This window comes from Anoplopoma fimbria, chromosome 15 (assembly GCF_027596085.1).
Source record: "Anoplopoma fimbria isolate UVic2021 breed Golden Eagle Sablefish chromosome 15, Afim_UVic_2022, whole genome shotgun sequence".
Lineage (NCBI taxonomy): Eukaryota > Metazoa > Chordata > Actinopteri > Perciformes > Anoplopomatidae > Anoplopoma > Anoplopoma fimbria.
The window spans coordinates 10454054-10472339 of NC_072463.1; the positions used below are offsets into that span (position 1 = coordinate 10454054).

The following is an 18286-nucleotide window of genomic DNA, read 5'->3' on the forward strand; positions in this document are numbered from 1 at the left end:
TTGAAACTAAATGAAATAACTCGGTAACGCTTACTTTGATAACATCCAAATGACCTTGTTCAGTAAACCAGGGGAACATGATGGACTACGGAGTCCGCCGCGGTGTGCAGTGTTTGTAGGAGGAAAGCAGCAGGTGGTCTTTTACACTACATGTACTTCTCCCTGTGTGTGTCTCACGCCGGGATGCTTATTTGAATACACATATTTGATTGGCTAAGAAGCATCACTAAAGATGTGTTACAACGAATGCCAGTGGTGTTGTGTGTTTCCTGGACCACTGAACGAATTCCGCAAAGGCTGGAAAAGCTGTGCTGGTTAAAATAGTAAAACTCCGTCAAAGTTAAATAATTCTCAATTATCTATCGCTTATAGGTCCAGGTCCGGATACAACGGCGTCTGCGTCCAGACCCGGACCGCGGCCCACCTATTAAGTGACCCCTGGTTTAGGGTCCTTTTTGGCATTTTGCCTTTTACACTTGTTGTCTTCTTGCTTTTTCACAATCCATTTTGTTTGTATGCATTGGCGTTTCGAAAAATAACGCAACGAACAGCGCCTTGCGCATAAACACATTTTGTGTGTGCTTGTAGCCCACGCGCCATCTGCAGAGGATCGCGCTAAGGTGCCAAGCGGAGGTAAAAAAACAAGCTATAGTAAACCAAATGCTGCCGTGGTGGTTTGACTGATTCCAAATGACGGAACGAAAACCACATAGGATCTTGGCATCAGTTTCATTTTCCATTCTTGGCCCCACCTTGCTAACCTACTGCTACTTATTTCTGTAGTACTTCTATGTGCGTTGCATATTTGACAGTTTGGCAGAATTGTTGTCCTTTACAAATAAGATTTCGTACATGTCTAAATCAAGAAGGCTTTTAACGGTTAATAGTGCAGCACTACTACCTGCCAGGCAGCAAACAGCAGGCAGATAGAGTTAGTCACTAGTTGGTAAACATAGTGGACCATTTGGTAGCTGAAGAGACAGATATTTTTCTCAGGAATTGGTGAAGACCAAACCAGAGCTTAAATGAGATTTAATATTGGACTAACGCTCATCAGGTGTGAGCTGGATATTAAGCAGCTATTTGCATAACTGCATATTATGTCAGTTTTTATGTTTTCATTGACCCCCAAGTGACCAGAAAAACCTCATAAATTCAGCTTTAAGGTTTGTAGAGCGTTGCTTTGTTACAATTCAGCTGTGGCCCCAGAACAAGGCCCTATGGGAGGGTTAAAGTGCAGTCACTGTAGTCACTGAGGAGTGGCAGTCATGATTTAACCTGTGTTTGTATGCCAGGATAGGCCTGAAGCTCTGTTCTTAAGTGATTGGTTTAGGACCACAGTGACAACTGCTTTTGAATTTCACTGAGCAGCCGCCTGGTGACACTGTGTTGGAAGGGTGAGGTGGTTTGGTCCTTCTGTTGGATGGACAGAGACGCCAAAAATAGCCTTAGCCACTTCCTTATCTTTGCTAAAGTGTGTGTGTGTGTGTGTGTGTGTGTGTGTGTGTGTGTGTGTGTGTGTGTGTGTGTGTGTGTGTGTGTGTGTGTGTGTGTGTGTGTGTGTGTGTGTGTGTGTGTGTGTGTGTGTGTGTGTGTGTGTGTGTGATAGTACCCCTTTAGTGTAGGAGGGATTCTCAGCTGATCTCTGTAGCGACGGTGCATGAAACTGCTGTGATATCATCTTTAATGCGGCACTAGTGGACCTCTCAACCAAAAAAAGGAACCAAACAGAGGAATGTCTGCACTTTGTCAATTCTATGTCCTAGTGTGGGCCCAAAGTTCTACTTACAACCACAAACAAAGCATACTTCTGCGGAAAAGCCTGCTGCAGAGATAGTTTGCTGAGCTTGCAGAGAGTTGCAGAGGTGAGCGCCTCCTGAAAATGTAACAATGCGCAAAGTTTGAGTGGACACTGAGCAGGTTTTCTGGAGTACTACCTCATATCCTGTTCCAACAACAGCACACCTTATTGATTCTAGGCACAGGGGCTCCTCCCCTTATCCAACTCTTTCATAATTTTTCTCCAACCATGAAAACTAATATGGAACTACTGAATCACATTTATCAAACAAATCAAAGACTGCCTGACAAAGGACTGGAAAACCGCGGGTCCAAATCCAAATGACATTACATGCTCAGTGCAATCCACTGCAGTATTATGCATGCCTTTTGTGTTTGAGAGGTGCCCTCAACAGCCCATTCAGTTGTAATGTGTTAATGAGTATAAATTAGGCATAACAAACCAAAAAATTGTTCCTACATAAAAGGGCTTACAGAGAGGTTGTGGATTATTTTGAGTAACCAGGTCATGATTTCTGGGAAGAAACAATACTGCTGAGTTTTCTATTTTGGATTCTTTTGTAATTTGGATATCCATTTTTAATCTACCTTTAGTGTTGTACATTTTCACTTTATTTGTAAACCATTCACAAATAGACTTTTTTGAAAATGTTCTACATTGTATTTTGCATTTCTTCTAATCTTTGTATAATCATACAAAATTCCTCTTTGGTGACTGACTCAATAAGTATAGTGAGCCTTTAGTAATTGTGCAAGCTTCAAGTTTACTAAATCTGTGAATTTGAAAACATCTGAGTTCTTAAATAATATGTAACATTTGGTTCATGATAGCCAACTCTGTTTACAAATCAGTTTCCTGTCATATTAATTGGATGTTGACTGTTCTGCACATGAGATAGCCCTGCTTTCAATCATGGAATAATTAAATAGATTATTTAAGTAAACTACTATTTACTCTATAAAAGACGGTTCAATAAAATATTAAGATAGTTGTTGAAAGAGATTGGAGTGGTTTGCTGTTCGCAATAGCAAGAAGACAGTAGAAAGCTCTCTTGTACTCTGGACTTTGATGCTGCACTGCGATCTCTATGACCTTCTTAGTCTAGAAAATATTTCATTTAAAAAAAACGTCCTCACTTGATTTGTCTGTGTATATATGAAATAATAAGTCACTGTACACCATGCCAAGAACTCATAAGCAACTCTAAGATTGAGACTAAATTGATTAATATCAAATTCTGAAGTATTACCTGTTTATATACATTTATAAAGGTGTGTCTTCCCAGCCCAGTTGTCCATCCAGCACCATGGGAAAGAAGAGTCGAGTGAAGATTCAGAAGTCCGGCTCAGGAGCCAGCACTGTGGTTTCCCCCAAGGAGATGATGAACCTGATCTCTGAGCTGCTGCAGAGTATGTTTAACTTTCATTTTCTACACCCTGTCCACCTTCATAGTCCTCAGTAAATCTTCTTTACTCACTCATTCCACATTCCAGTGGATACAGAATAGTCTAGATCAGGGGTGCCCACACTTTTTCGGCTTGCAAGCTACTTTTAAAATGACCAAGTCAAAATGATCTACCTACATTAAAAATGCTAAATATCTATTTATTTATATATGTACTGAGTATACTTTATATTTACAATATATGTTGGCGTACCTTGCATAACTGCATGAACCCTTATGGCACAATACAATTCCGTACATTTTTGGTCATTGCCTTACTCTGATGACAACTGAATTGAATCAGCCAGGGTTGCATAGTCCGGACAGTAGCTGCTGGTAGCCAGCCTCAAGCAGACTTCCAAATGATCATCAGTCATGGTGGAACGGTATTTGGACTTAATATTCTTCATGTGGGAAAAGGCTGACTCACATAAATATGTAGAGCCGAATAATGCAGTCAGGAAGGTAGCACGTTTCCTCATGTTTGGGTACTTTTCCTCTGTGAGTAAGTTCCAAAACTGTCCACGCGGACTTCAGCTGAATGTCAGACTGTAGTGTAAAAATCTCATCCTCTACTCCAGACGAGTTCAGGTGAAACAGCGTTGCAATTTTTGATGCGAGTGAATCAACCTCAATATCTTCCCGAAATAGGTAGCACATAAATGTAGCGACTGGCTCGAGTAAAGCAAAGTCTTGAAAGCGGTTACGTTCCCCTACTGAGGTCCAGGGGATGAGGGGAGTAACAATATAAAATAACCCAGGGAACAAGAATCAAGGGCGAAACGTGAGTAAACAGAAAATAGGAATTTATTAACTAACCACAAAAATGCTCAAAAGGCAACAACCAAAAACAACTTTCTTAAAAAGGAAAGCGATAATTACTAAAGAACTCCAAAGATCATCAAAATCATAAACTAACAAGCCCACACGCCTTGAGCAAGGAAGAGCGCAAGGTCACACTAGACACGTTCAGTTATCAGCTTCTACTTGGTCGACTGGCTCCTCTCTGCTTGCTTCTCCCGGCCTCTTAACCACCATGGCCCCTGATTATGGATTGAGAGCAGCTGCTAGGCAGGGAAAAGGGCGGCACCTGTGTGGACAACCAGGACAGAGCAGAGAGAGCAGAGGGAAGGCGCAACACGGCACGTATCACCCCCTCCCATAAGACTAAACTACACAGTTTGGCAAAAAGAAACCCCACTATACAATATTCTATACTTATTTTTTATTTTTCATTTTTTCATTTTTATCTTGTCTTTCTTTACTATGTCTCTTGTGTGCACTTTAGTCTATGCTGCTGTAAGCCTGCAAATTTCCCCGCTGCGGGACTAATAAAGGATTATCTTATCTTATCTTATCTTATACATGATTATTACATTCAATACTCTCACCCAACTTAGTCACTGCCTTAGTGATGGCTGGCGCAGTGATTTTATGCAAGGGGATGGCCTCAGGGAACCGTGTGGCCACACACATCACAGTTAGCAAAAACTGGTTACCAGACTTGGTTCTAGGCAGTGGACCAACACAGTCGACAATGACACGCTCAAATGGCTCACCAAGCAGGGACAGGGTGCAGAGGGGCTGGAGGCACTACCTGGTTTGGCTTGCCAACAACATGGCAAGTGCTGCAGGTCTTACAGAAATTCATTACATCAGCTTTCATTCCTGGCCAGAAGAAATGCTTCAGGATCCGGTCATACGTCTTAGTGACACCTAGATGACCAGACCATAGATGCTCATGCGCTAATGCTAGCACTTGCTGCTGACAATCAACAGGAATAACTACCTGGTAAACGGTGTCCCAGTCCTCACCTAATTCAACTGCTGCCTTACCGGACTGCGCAACCCACTTTTGCATCAACACGCCATTGTCAACATGAAAAGACTGCTTCTTAATACACTCGTTCGTGACTTCACAAGCTGCAGCAAAACACTTTGCCAAGGATGGATCACGTTCCTGGGCAATGATGAGCGCCTCACGGGTCAGTGGCAACGGCACTGAAGGATCAGTTATGGACTCTGTTACACCCTTAGGGTCCTTTTGAGCTGCTGTTCACTGACTGACCAACAGGGAGAGACATCAGAGAAAACAGACGCAAACAGGGAGTCAGATAAATCAACATCTTGAGCCTGTTTACGGGACTGGGCTCTAGTCAGAACGCTAACTTTAAACACATCTGGACTCTGAGACAGATCATCATACGCAGACTCAGAAATGGGGACATCAACAGCCTCAAGGGCAGGATAAACTTCACCTCCAGCTAGATCGTTCCCCATAATGAAATCCACACCATCAACAGGAAAACATGAGAGGACGGCCACTGGGAAGAAACCATTAATCACTAAAGGGCAGAGCACTCGAAAGGATGAAGGACTGCGAGCCACCATTGTCGCGTGGCACCGTCACTGGGCGCTGGTCCTCTGCCTCTCCTGTGAGAGACACATGCCCTTTAGAGATAAACGGTTGAAAACAATCATCAGGCACTTTTGGAGCTCCATCCTGGCCAACGGGGGTCACCGTTTTCACAAACGCCACTCCCTTTGGCTGCTGCCTGGAAGCTGCCCCCTGCTGCTTCCGTCTCCAGGCTGCACAGTCTGCCATCAAATGACCAGGATCATGACAAAAGAAACACGGTCAGTATGGCAGTCTTGATATCGATGCTTACTGCGAAAGCCACTGGAGACAATCTCTAACAAGGAAATCACACGCTCAATGCACCCAATCAACTCGTTGAATCCCGGACGAGCCCCCAATTGTTACGTTCCCCTATTGAGGTCCAGGGGATGAGGGGAGTAACAATATAAAATAACCCAGGGAACAAGAATCAAGGGCAAAACGTGAGTAAACAGAAAATAGGAATTTATTAACTAACAACAAAAATGCTCAAAAGGCAACAACCAAAAACAACTTTCTTAAAAAGGAAAGCGATAATTACTAAAGAACTCCAAAGATCATCAAAATCATAAACTAACAAGCCCACACGGCTTGAGCGAGGAAGAGCACTCGGTCACACTAGACACGTTCAGTTATCAGCTTCTATTGTACAATCTTCTGTTTTTGTTCAACTTTAAACCTTCCACAGTGTGTTTTCTGTTCATGAAAGTTCATTTTAACCTTCTTGGCCGGCTAACAAGCCTTATCCATCGTTCGGCTGTAACATCTCGACTCACTTGTGGTTGCAAAAAGCCAAGATGGCAACAGCCAAAAACCAAGATGCAGACGACCAAAATGCCGAACTCAAGCCTTCAAAACGGAAGTCCACTATCTAATGGGTGTCGTCACAGTGACTATGTCCACTTCTTATACGAAGTCTATTTTCGCAATGTCTTAAAAGTCTGTTTCTACGTATGCTCCCTTAACAAAGTTTCCCAGTCTGTGATGATTACTTGTTGCAGATAATTGATGTTACATTACTTAGCTTTCACCAGAAGTGCATCAAACTGTCATGGTTAACAGTTGCATGTTTTTCAGGTTAACGCGTCATGGGTAAGGTGTGAGTTGGCTGTACTGTTAATTGAAAGTGATATAGTTGAGGTGTTTATGGTCAGCATGCTTCCCCAGAATGCAGCAGTGCAGCACCCTCTGCTGGTAAAGAGTGGGAGGAGTACATCCAGATCAGAGGCCTGGTGGACAAGATTCGCAAAAAACAAAAGGGTGAGGACACGTGCATGCAGATAAGCACACAGTATTATAAGTAATATTAAGTAATGAGAAATATTAGATTTCATGTCTTTTAAAGTCAGAGATTAGTTTATAGGTGAAAATAATGCTCTCCCATTTTTGCTGTGTATGTATTCAGGTATGTCCATAGTATTTGACGGCAGCAGAGAGGACTACTTTCCAGAGTTGTTGTCCTGGGCTCAGGAAAATGGGGCGTCCTGTGACAGCTTCACAGTGGCCAACTTTGGAATGGAGGGCTACGGCCTGCGGGCCACCAGAGACATCAAGGTAAGCTAAACCCTCTGGTGGTCCCTTTTTTGTGTTTTGAGGTTCCTCCAGTTCTTAAACCATTTCATCAACTCCCAGTGCAACATAAAATCAACCTCAACATTTTACTTAAGCTTCAACCTACCACCTGGGGTCCCTGCAGACTCCAGAGGTATACTTTTATAGGTGCTTTAGTCTATCGTTTGAATCTTTCAGGACTTTGTCAATCAATTAGTTCCTATAGACTTGTTTTTTTTTACCTGTGCGATCCCGCCCATGGCAATTCTGACACCTCGTATTGCCAGATATGAAACAAATTGGAAGACAAACGCCGTGTGCTACAGCCATGTCAGCCAGCAAACCAACTTGATAAACACAGATGATGTTGGATTCCTACCCAACCTCAAAAGTCTGGGCATCTTTCTAAAAAGCTACATGACCAGGGATGTGGTAAAACAAGGGTTAATATTGGAGATGCATTTGCAAGATTGAGACAGCTAAGAGGACTTTAAGACAGATGCAGGGCTGGCTAATGTTCCTTTGAACAGGTTAGCATTTAGCTTCAGCTAAGGTGAGCTAACCGTACATTCAGGTACTCTGATTAACAAAGTATACGCCCTCATGCTCTCAGTCACACTGGAGGAGAGGAAGAGCCACGGCTGTTTACCACCTCGACAACACCCAGCAAGACAGGAAGAGACTACTGTTTTTTTCAAACAATCAATAGCTTTTCTCCTCAGCAGACATGGATGGAACTCCTCCCGTGTGTTGTGTCAGATTGACAGAGGCCGAGCAAGTTTGTTACATAGTGTTGAGTAATGCTTAAACTGTTTCTGTGTTGTTTGTGTGTGTATGCAGGCAGAGGAACTCTTCCTGTGGATTCCCAGGAAGATGCTAATGACAGTGGAGTCTGCCCAGAACTCTGTACTGGGTGAGGATTTTAGACGATAAGCACAAGTCACGTTCTTCTATCCTGTAACTGATTGTAACCTCCTTGTCTCAGGTCCCCTCTACAGCCAGGACAGGATCCTTCAGGCCATGGGCAACGTGACACTGGCTTTTCACCTGCTGTGTGAGAGGGCAAACCCTGCTTCATCCTGGTTGCCGTACATACGCAGTCTTCCTCAGGAGTACGACACGCCGCTTTTCTACCAGCAGGATGAGGTGCAGGTGCTTCTGGGCACACAGGCAGTGCAGGACGTCCTGAGCCAGTACAAAAACACGGCACGCCAGTACGCTTACTTCTACAAACTGGTACAGGTGGGCAGATGCACTGAAAACACAGACACATGAAGACATATAGATACTGTTAATGTTAATGTAGTCCTCTACTGCACAGTACATTTATGCCAAATGTTTTGTGAGCATTCCTATGGAAGCCAAGAAAATGTAGATAAACTAAAAAAGAAACGTAGAAACCAAAAGTAGAAATGACCATTCATACTACTGCTTAATGTGTTAGTGCCAGATATGGGAAGCCCCATAGACCTTTTGTCACAGTAGACATTTGTTACTAATGTAATATGTAATACTAATAACGTTAATGATGGTTCTGTTCCTTGAGTCGAGATGAAATGAAAAATGCCTTTTTTTAACCCTTTCAGATCACATCCCCGGCCATATTGTGCACCTATTTAACAAGATACTCAAATATGAAAAATTACTTTTCCTCCCATAAAACAAAATATGATGTGTGCTTACGTAAGCAAGTACCAACCAATTTCAACCAGTGATATCATGACATCCATCCATGAATCAATTTGCAACCTTTAGTGTCAAGATGGGTGTGTATGGAGCCACAGTCCTCTTTAGCTGTGTGTTGCGCTACATGCTAAGCCCGGCCACTTTTAGCTGTCCAATCAAATGCCAAGGGTTTGATTTAAATCCCTTCTTGTAACCGTACACCGCCCAAGTATTCAGTTTCACTGGGAAATACTCAAAGTACAGAAGCTAAAGACTCTCTCACATGTGTTTCACTGTGACTTTAAATGTTCCGGTACGCTTTGGTTGTGTTCCGTTCAACAGTGTACATAAACAGTACTCCCTACTCCCTGTTCAGGGAATGTCGGTTGAGAGAACTTCCCTCCACAAAATGTATTCATTCGGAACACCCTGCAACCATGCAGACGTCACTTGCTCCATGCGTTACCCTGGCAAAATAAGCAACTCTGATACCTGATTCTTCTAGGGTTGAAATTTTACTCTACTGAAATAAAATATTGGATATATATTGAAAATAAATAAATGTGGTGGTCTCCTCCCTCCCTGTATTAAAATTTGGATTCGATATCAATAACATTATCTATAAACGTCACAATACTCGATAAACAGCAATCAGAAGCACAACCAAAATTCGGGTCTGGCATGCATCAGTGAACGTTAAAATTTGTTGTCATAATGAAGTTCTATGGAACCTAAACCTAGATATTGGTTTGGATAACAAAACCTATGCTAATGCTCCAGCGAGGTGCAATGACTGATGGGTCATCTGCTTGTCAACTTGTGGCGAAGTGAAAGTCGCTGTTCCTTTCTTCTCTACACTGTTCACAGTTTCCTTTGGACTGAGCAAGTGTTCTCCCTTTTGATGGGATCTAACTAGGCGATCAGAACGCACAGTGACAGTGATTAATACCAGGGCCCTGGAACTGGTAAATCTAAAAAGAAGGAAGCCATTATTAATATAATTTATTACACCTGTTGACATGTAAATATATAAGTTGTGACAAAGGTATATTACTGTACACAAGTATAGCTTTGAGGTAGAGGTTATCAGTGTTTTCCTTGTTGGAGACTATTACCCCAGTGATGGGGTATCTGATGGTTGGAGTAACTACGCTGAGATATCTGAGATGACATTATGAAATGTGAGGCTTTGCTTGGGTTTTACTGGTTTAAGAGTTAAGTGGCACAGCAGTACCTAAGGTAGTTAAGACTTGTTTCCACCTCGACTAGTGACAGCTAAAACAACACTTCATATGGACTACACAGCCATTGTTACCCATCCATACAGGTATTTTCACTTCTTTACTTTTCTGCCTAATTTCTTGATTTCTCTCAGACCCTGTATCAGACCCTGTATTGTTGCACCTGTTTAGGTGAGATTTTCTGATGGGACATTCCTGATCTGAACTCTAGAAGTGTAACTAGTTTGCAATACAAGCAAAGAGAACCAGGATGTCTTTTAAAAGTCATTGAATCCCACAGCTACCAAAGTTAAATAGCACTCTGTCGGTCTTCCTTGCCTCCAACGACACATCACGTCAAGGTTGAAGATGTGATTAATTATATTCAATTCAAACGAAGAGGGACTCAGATGTGAGCATGTCTTCATTATTACAAAGCCAGCATAGCTCATTATGGCAGCCTGCTACCACTCACCAAACCTACGGCAAACTCAAAATCACCATCGCATTTAGCAGTTTTACTACCTGAAAACAATAGTGACAACTTCAGTTGTTGTTTTTGTTGTTGTTGTTGTTACACTTTTGTTGTTTCAACAGTTTTACTCCCCCAAAAAGTTATGTCTGCAACAAAAGATTGGAAATGCATTAAACTGGAAAGTTGAATAAACAATGATGTAAGCTTAGTGAACCAGGATATCGTTACATTCAAGATAAGGAAAGTGGAGATGAATCTTCTGATGAGCTAGCTAACTGAACACAATCTGTTGGACTTGTAGAGGAAGTTAAATATTGATATAACGATTTCAGTGCAGCAGAAGTCTTTCTATAAAGTTGATTAGTAGAGGTACCCCATAATACTACAGTCGATTTGCTAAATGCTGTTGAGTCACAACCAGTCACATAAGTGTCCACAGAAAGATACAGGTTACTTTGGGGTGTCCTCCCGTTTTTCTCTTACAGGCCTTTTTCCCAGCAGGCATTTGGACTTGTCATCACAGGACATCATTATGAGTGGCTCTGTTCTGTTCAGTGTGACAGTGAGCCAGCATGAACATTACCAGGACCCTGGAACTGAAGCAGCTAAATGGATTCCAGACTTATTATGTTCATTGTTTACACCTGTTGTGACCTATCATATACAGTGTATGGTTGGTATGTATGGTTGGCAATCCCCCGTCCTGTCTGGATAACATTTCCTGATGCTGTCTGAGCACTTTGGTTTCGCCCTCATTACACTAGTTCAGTCTGAAATACTCTGCCATGGCCAGCAGGGGGAGACACTGTGCCAGAATAATATATTTAAAATAGCAGTGGATTAGTTTGAGGAAGTGAGCAAAACCTTAAATCTAAAGAGGAAGCGCAGGCAGAGTTGAACTAACATGGTCTGATCAATTGCCATTAGTGAAGAGAGGAGCATGGTCCTCCTTTTGAATTTAGCTGGCATATAAACATGTTCTAATCACAATTTGCTGATGACATAGTAATTATAGTAATTTAATTGATTTAATGTTTTAATTTGAACGCGCTTTTAGTTATGTGTGGTGCAGTGTTTATTTTCTGTACCACTGTCTGAATTCTAACATTTGATTCCATATCTTGTGGATTAGCCTGCAGGGACTGCTGATGGAATGTAGTTATTTAACTATGGGACAGTCAATTACTGTCCATGTAAATGTGTGCCAAAAAACACACATTTACATATAAAGGGCAGCTGTAACCTCTTTCATTTTGAGTACGTTTGTGAAATTTTGAAATCTTCATTCAAAGACTTTCAGTCCAGTCATCTGCCAACAAATGGAATAAGACATGAAGTCAATGATTATGATATATGATTTGAATATTGGTTATCAGGCCCAAGCAACACAAAATGGGATAGTTTTTTGAAAATATGCTAATGTCCCATTATTAAGCTGAAACATGGTAAAATGACAGCCAAGGTTTGATCAGCAGTCATTACAGTCCTTCTTTCTGGAATCCTCTCATATCAAAGAAGCACTGAAAGAAATAGTTTTCAAAGAATTCAATCTATTTGTCAGGCGTTTGTTTTAATTAGAGAATGAATGGTTTGCACGTTAAGATAACAGGCATGATATCTGTACATTGAATAGAATATCTATAATAGATGGTGGGTTTGATTGTTTTTTTAAGATAAATGATTATCTTTTGATTACGTTGTAATTTCAGTGGACTCCACTGGGTGGCAGTGTTGTATTCTACATGACTTCATGGCAGTGAGGTAGAAGAAGAGTCCCAGTGCTTAGTTACTGACCCGGTACTCTTTGTTTTAATGGTGTGATGCGGTCCATGTGATGGATGTTGATTCTCTGGATGCCGTGGAGACCCATAGCAAGAAACAAGCCATCGATACATTTTCTTTAAATTATTAATAAGGTGATGTTAGAAGGACAAATACACGTTATATAACATGCAATCTATAGTACTCCGCTAAAGCATACATTTTATTCTGCTAAAAAGTCTACAGTGGTTGTTGGGTGTCTGTCATTCACATTTAACCTGAATGTTGCACATACTGAAACTCTTTGTTTTGATATCAACTTTTGATATAAACGTTTTTTAACTTTCTCTAGTTCTGGTGTTGCAACTGAGAAAAGAGGCACGTTAATGAAACCAAGTGGTTACAACAAGGCAGTGTGGGTTTCGTGACTTTGACTGTGTGCTAACCCCATAGTGATGCAAAGAGACTTCTCGCTAAGTAGATTGTCATGTGGATAATTTAGAAGGTAAATTTGAACTAGCCTATGTAGAAATTTACATGACTAGCATCCATAAGGAAGAATGAAATATGGTATGCACTTAATACCTTTTATTATACTCTAGTTATTTACTAGTACCAGCAATGCAATATGTTATCTTTATAGCTTTGTGATAAACTGGGACCAATCACTTGTTTTTTGTTATGTCATTGATACATGGGCACAGAGTATGACAAAACGAATATATAACAGAATATTAGAGATTTGAAATTTGTATTTTGGTTATAGTGATTTTTAGTTTTTTATTATACTTAATTTGCGTTGACTGAAAAGAACAAGCCGCTATCTGTGTCCTAAATGCAATAAATCTTTCATATTTAATGTCTGATTATTTGTGTTACAGTAGAACGGAGTATGGACGTTTTGCTTTTTGTCATGTAGATACAAGGTCCAAAAGAGAACAAAGACCTTCTTATCCAAAATAAATCCTCTGCATTGTTTTCTCTTAAGAGTTAGATTTAACGATTTGAGCAACAAGGAGCTGAATTTCTAATAAAATTATATATATTTGTGTATATATTTATTGAAAATACAAAAATAATCTGTATACAAAAATTATATAAAGAAGCATGTCTTTTGCCATATGAGAGCTGTGCATTTGGCAATATTGTATTTATACACAGACGCCAAGTATCAATCTTTTAGTATATAAACTATTAACATTGCAAATACAAATTCAACCTTGCATTTTATCGCAATATATATTATTGCAATACTCAGCATATCTTAAGTTTTAAATCGCAATAAAATCGTATCTTGACTTAAGTATGATGGTGCTATGGTATTATGGGGCCTCTGGTGATTCCTACACCTACTTGCTATTAACTTGATGAAGCTTTGGATTACGGAGGTTGACAGAGTTCATTTGAATGCATCGGTTTTCATGATATTAACCACTTTTGAACTCTTTATTGAATATATTCAGGAATTTGGCCAGCTGTCTTCTTTGTGGAGAAAAGCCAACAACAATCCTTCCTCCCGTGCACGTTCACGTTTTGATTCGGAGTGTGCACGGAGAGGAGGGGCTGTTCACGGGCTGGTGCGTTGTCTCTGTGTCTGTGTGAGAGACACCAATGCACTGTGAGCAGCTCAACAGTGAAACACAATCGAAAGAAAATGGATATGTGGCGGTCAGTGTTGGTATTGTTGCAGGCCTGCACAAATATATCAATGTATGAGAAACACTGTTATCAAATGTGGACGTCTAGTCACCGCAGCAACAGTGCCCAGTGTGTTAAGCTGTGAGGTTTGGATGGTAGAGTGCTGTATTTAATAATGATCCTCACACACACACACACACACACACACACACACACACACACACACACACTCACACACTCACTCTCTCTCTCGTGTAGCCCCTAACGCTGCCCCCCCCCCCCCCCCTCCTCAGATGACCGGGCTGGAAAATTAGCTTGTCACATTGGCTTTGAATTGAATTGACCTGAATGTACCTTCCTCAAAAACCCCTCTCGCTCTCTTTTTCTCCCCCCGGTCCTCGCCTCCCCCTGTCTGTCCTGTGTGTTGGAGGTATGATCAGCCACACAGACTGATATATGCTGATGTATAGAGACAGGCACTACCACTGCTGACATTCCCCCGAACAAAGAGATGAGCCTCTTGCATTTAAGCACTTCCCAATCTACAGTTCATTACTTTATGGGAAGCAGGGGGGGCTTTTTGAGACCATTTAAGTAAAATAATGAATATATATATCATTATTATCAGTATTTCAGATCTTTAATTGTATTGCTATAGTTATCTCCCAGAGAATACTGAACCTGGCTTCTTCTTTTTTTTGCTATATCGTGGCAATTACCTTTATTTCTTATTTACTTTGTTTTGTAAAGGGGTGGGGAGATATTTTGTCTGTCAGGGGTTCTTGAAATAAGTGATTTTCCCACCTTGACCAGGGATTGTCAAAGCCTGTAACTTTAACAATCCCAATTTAGGAAAAAAAAAATTGAGACGCTATGTTAAACATCACTTAAACGCACTGATTATACACTCCCCCCCCCCGATGACGGGGGTGTGAGGGTGCAGCACAGAGCTGGTCCAGCTCTCAGACCTGACCTGTAGGTCCTGTAAACCATTTGCCATTGACACACAGTCACACCTAACACCCTACTGTAGTACACTGCTTCAATACAGTTATTAATTATACTATTGTTGGTTCTATCAGCTTCATCAGGCCCGGTCAAACTGCTAGTTCATGCTCACTTTTGTCAGGCAAAGTCACAGCCCTGGAAGTGGCTGGCAAGCAAGTAACACACAGTCAGACAAAGATGCACTGCTCAGCCAGGTTAACCAGATAGACGGATGGTATGCACTGCAAGCTACACCAATATAACATTACTGTTATTTTCTGACATCAGAGAGGAGTTCACCTCATTTCTGTCAATTCACTCTTGTTGTGTTTGTTTCTCTTTTTGTTACCAGGAGGTTACTTCTGCTTCATCCCCTCATCAAAATTATAAACATTGACACCCGCTTTAATACAAGGGGAAGGCAGGCCTCTTGCTTAACTTGCAGGGGCCTTCACAACTTGTGTAGAGAGCAGATACAGTAGGGATGCCTAAGCTCTGTTTCAAGCTCTCTTGTGGGACATTTCAATCACACTTGGGGCTTTTGATGAGCTTTTTTTGCCAAGTTATGGCCAGTGGAACAAAATGAAAACATAAAACGTTCATTATCAGCTTATGAATTGGATATTGTTTTAGTTGCTTGTTTATACAATTTATTATTTTAAGCTGTCCGTTTTTGACAGTTGGTTATTTATGTCAAAATTGGTAATAGTAACATTGCACTCAATGACAAAAACGAAAATCAGATGGGCCAATATCTTCAGGCACTATAATCAAAATAGATCACATTGACACAATACTCAGCCATGATGAAGGTCATTAATTGGACCTAACAATTAAGGGCAAAACCAATTTAAATAAGACTTGTTCATATTCCATATATATTTGCAAAGTTAACTACAACAATTTGGAAACAGGACTTCTCCCTAAAATCAGATTAATGATCTTTTTTACTACTTTTGTGATTACAGAACAAATAAACTGGATGTCTCTGGTATTTATAAGAACAGCAGTTGGTATATGGGGAGTTACTGTACCTAACACGTTGACATGAAAGTGGAAACAATCTCTTTGCATCTCATTTATTTGTATTAAATGAAACCTTTTTGTACATAGTATTTGTAATAACTTGATTTTCACAATATAGACATTTTACAGATCTTGCTACAACAAAAATCTAATTTATCAAATTAATTTGACATTTTTCCCTATCCTACATCTAACTCTCAGCAAGAAAAGCAAAAAGCATATATCCCATAACGTCAAACTATTCCTTTATTTGAAAAAAGTTTTGTTTGGTTGGAAAGTGGTCTACAACATTGTAAAGAAAACAGACTTTGTAGTCAAAGGGCCTAAAACAAGCAAAATCAGCTGTACAGTGATGTAAGGGCCCAATTGACCAACAGGATTTCAATATATCAAAATCCCAGTGTGAGAAGTATTTCCCTTCCTTTCATTTCCCCCTCCTCTACTCGTCCTTACTCTGCTTTCCTTTCTTTCTTCTATGTTGTCTTTCTTTACTTGGTTCTCACTCCTTCACCCCTCCTTCCTTTTCAGTTCCTGCACTCTCCTCCTTTTCTTCATTATGCTCCTCTCCCCTCCCTCCCTCTCTCCCCTGCTTAAGCTCAGGACAGTTTGCTAATGGCTCTGGTGGGTGCTGGCTGTGGCTTTAAATGGAGAAACTGGTTGCATAGAGACACACACACACACACACACACACACACACACACACACACACACACACACACACACACACACACACACACACACACACACAGTTTAAGACCCGGATTGATGAGGCAGATTTATGACGGCTGCTGGCCACAACAAATTAAGTTGACAGTGATGTATGTGAGGGGCCGAGTGTCGCACTGCACCACACACACACAAACACACACACACACACATGTGCACCCCAGTGGTGGCCCCCTACTCCCAGTCCTTGTTAGGCATCCCTGTCAGGCAGCCCCCTCCAGCATACCTGCATAATGATATTCCTCATTCTGATTTGTATTTTTACCTTCTCCCTCCCTCCTTCCTCTCGTCCACCTTCTTCCCTCTATCCCCAGACTCATCCCGCCGCCAGCAAACTGCCCCTGAAGGACAGCTTCACATTTGATGACTACAGGTCAGTGTGTGTGTGTGTGTGTGTGTGTGTGTGTGTGTGTGTGTGTGTGTGTGTGTGTGTGTGTGTGTGTGTGTGTGTGTGTGTGTGTGTGTGTGTGTGTGTGTGTGTGTGTGTGTGTGGAATGATAATGGGCCTGTTTGTAGATTGGCACATCATCTTTAACATGTTTGTGTGTCCTTTCTCTAAGAATATGTTCCTAAGAATAATTCTGGTTGATCATACCTTTAGTCTTATATTGGTAGGTGCACTAGGATATAGGTTTGGTTATCAGTCCTTTTGGTAATAGTAACATTGCACTCAATGACAAAAACGAAAAATCAGATGGGCCAACTATCTTCAGGCACTATACAAAATAGATCACATTGACAACGAATTACAGCAGCCTTGATGAAGGTCATTGTTGGACCTAACAATTAAGGGCAAAACCAAGAAATAAGACTGGGAGTATTCCATATATATTTGCAAAGTTAACTACAACAATTTGGAAACAGGACTTCTCCCTGTACGAGATTAATGAAACGAAAGCTACTTTTGTGATTCGAACTGCTGGCTGGATGTCTCTGGTATTTAGTAGGAACAGCAGTTGGTATATGGGGAGTTACTGCAGGCTCTGCTAGCAGGGAAACCCATCGTCATCCACAAACCTGCAAATGGAATACTCTGTGTCAGAGTTTGCTGGAAGTTTTCTAATGTAATAATGTGGAGTGTGGTGCTTCACTTCGCCCTCATGTTTGTAGAGTTCCCTCAATACTTCACCTTCATTTTGCAAAGACTGCATTTGTCTTCCCTCTGAGCTTTTAAATGAGCTTCTATACTTGTCTTCATTGAGGATGAATTCTAGATGACTGTAGCGTGTGCATGCAGCACGCTGTCAGTTGTACTAATCAATCGCAGCACCGTTTCACCTTTTGTGTCCGGTCGACATGGTACAGAGGAACCCGAAAATGATAGATTATGTACTGTATATTTTGTGATTCAATTCAGAATTGTAGGCTGCACGGTGGTGTAGTGGTTAGCTATGTCGCCTCACAGCAAGAGGGGCCCGGGTTCAATTCCCGGGCTGGACAACCTTCTGTGTGGAGTTTGCATGTTCTCCCCGTGTCAGCGTGGGTTCTCTCCGGGTTCTCCGGCTTCCTCCCACAGTCCAAAGACATGCAGCTTAGGTGCATTGAAGACTCTAAATTGCCCGTAGGTGTGGATGTGAGTGTGAGTGGTTGTTGT

The 18286-nt window shown here is 41.3% G+C and overlaps 1 protein-coding gene across 3 annotated transcripts in view; it reads left to right on the forward strand.

Annotated features, from left to right (window-relative positions):
• Nucleotides 1–18286, forward strand: part of setd3 (SET domain containing 3, actin histidine methyltransferase) — a 30005-nt gene that overhangs the window by 3715 nt on the left and 8004 nt on the right. The window contains exons 2-7 of one of the 3 annotated variants that reach the window (XM_054614188.1): nt 3073–3210; nt 6811–6903; nt 7049–7197; nt 8035–8107; nt 8180–8436; nt 17007–17065. In XM_054614188.1, coding sequence (XP_054470163.1) covers nt 3108–3210; nt 6811–6903; nt 7049–7197; nt 8035–8107; nt 8180–8436; nt 17007–17065 — 734 coding nt within the window. In that variant the 5' untranslated portion in view covers nt 3073–3107. The remainder of the gene's footprint in view (nt 1–3072; nt 3211–6810; nt 6904–7048; nt 7198–8034; nt 8108–8179; nt 8437–17006; nt 17066–18286) is intronic. The other 2 variants (XM_054614190.1, XM_054614189.1) reach the window with 2 other exon arrangements.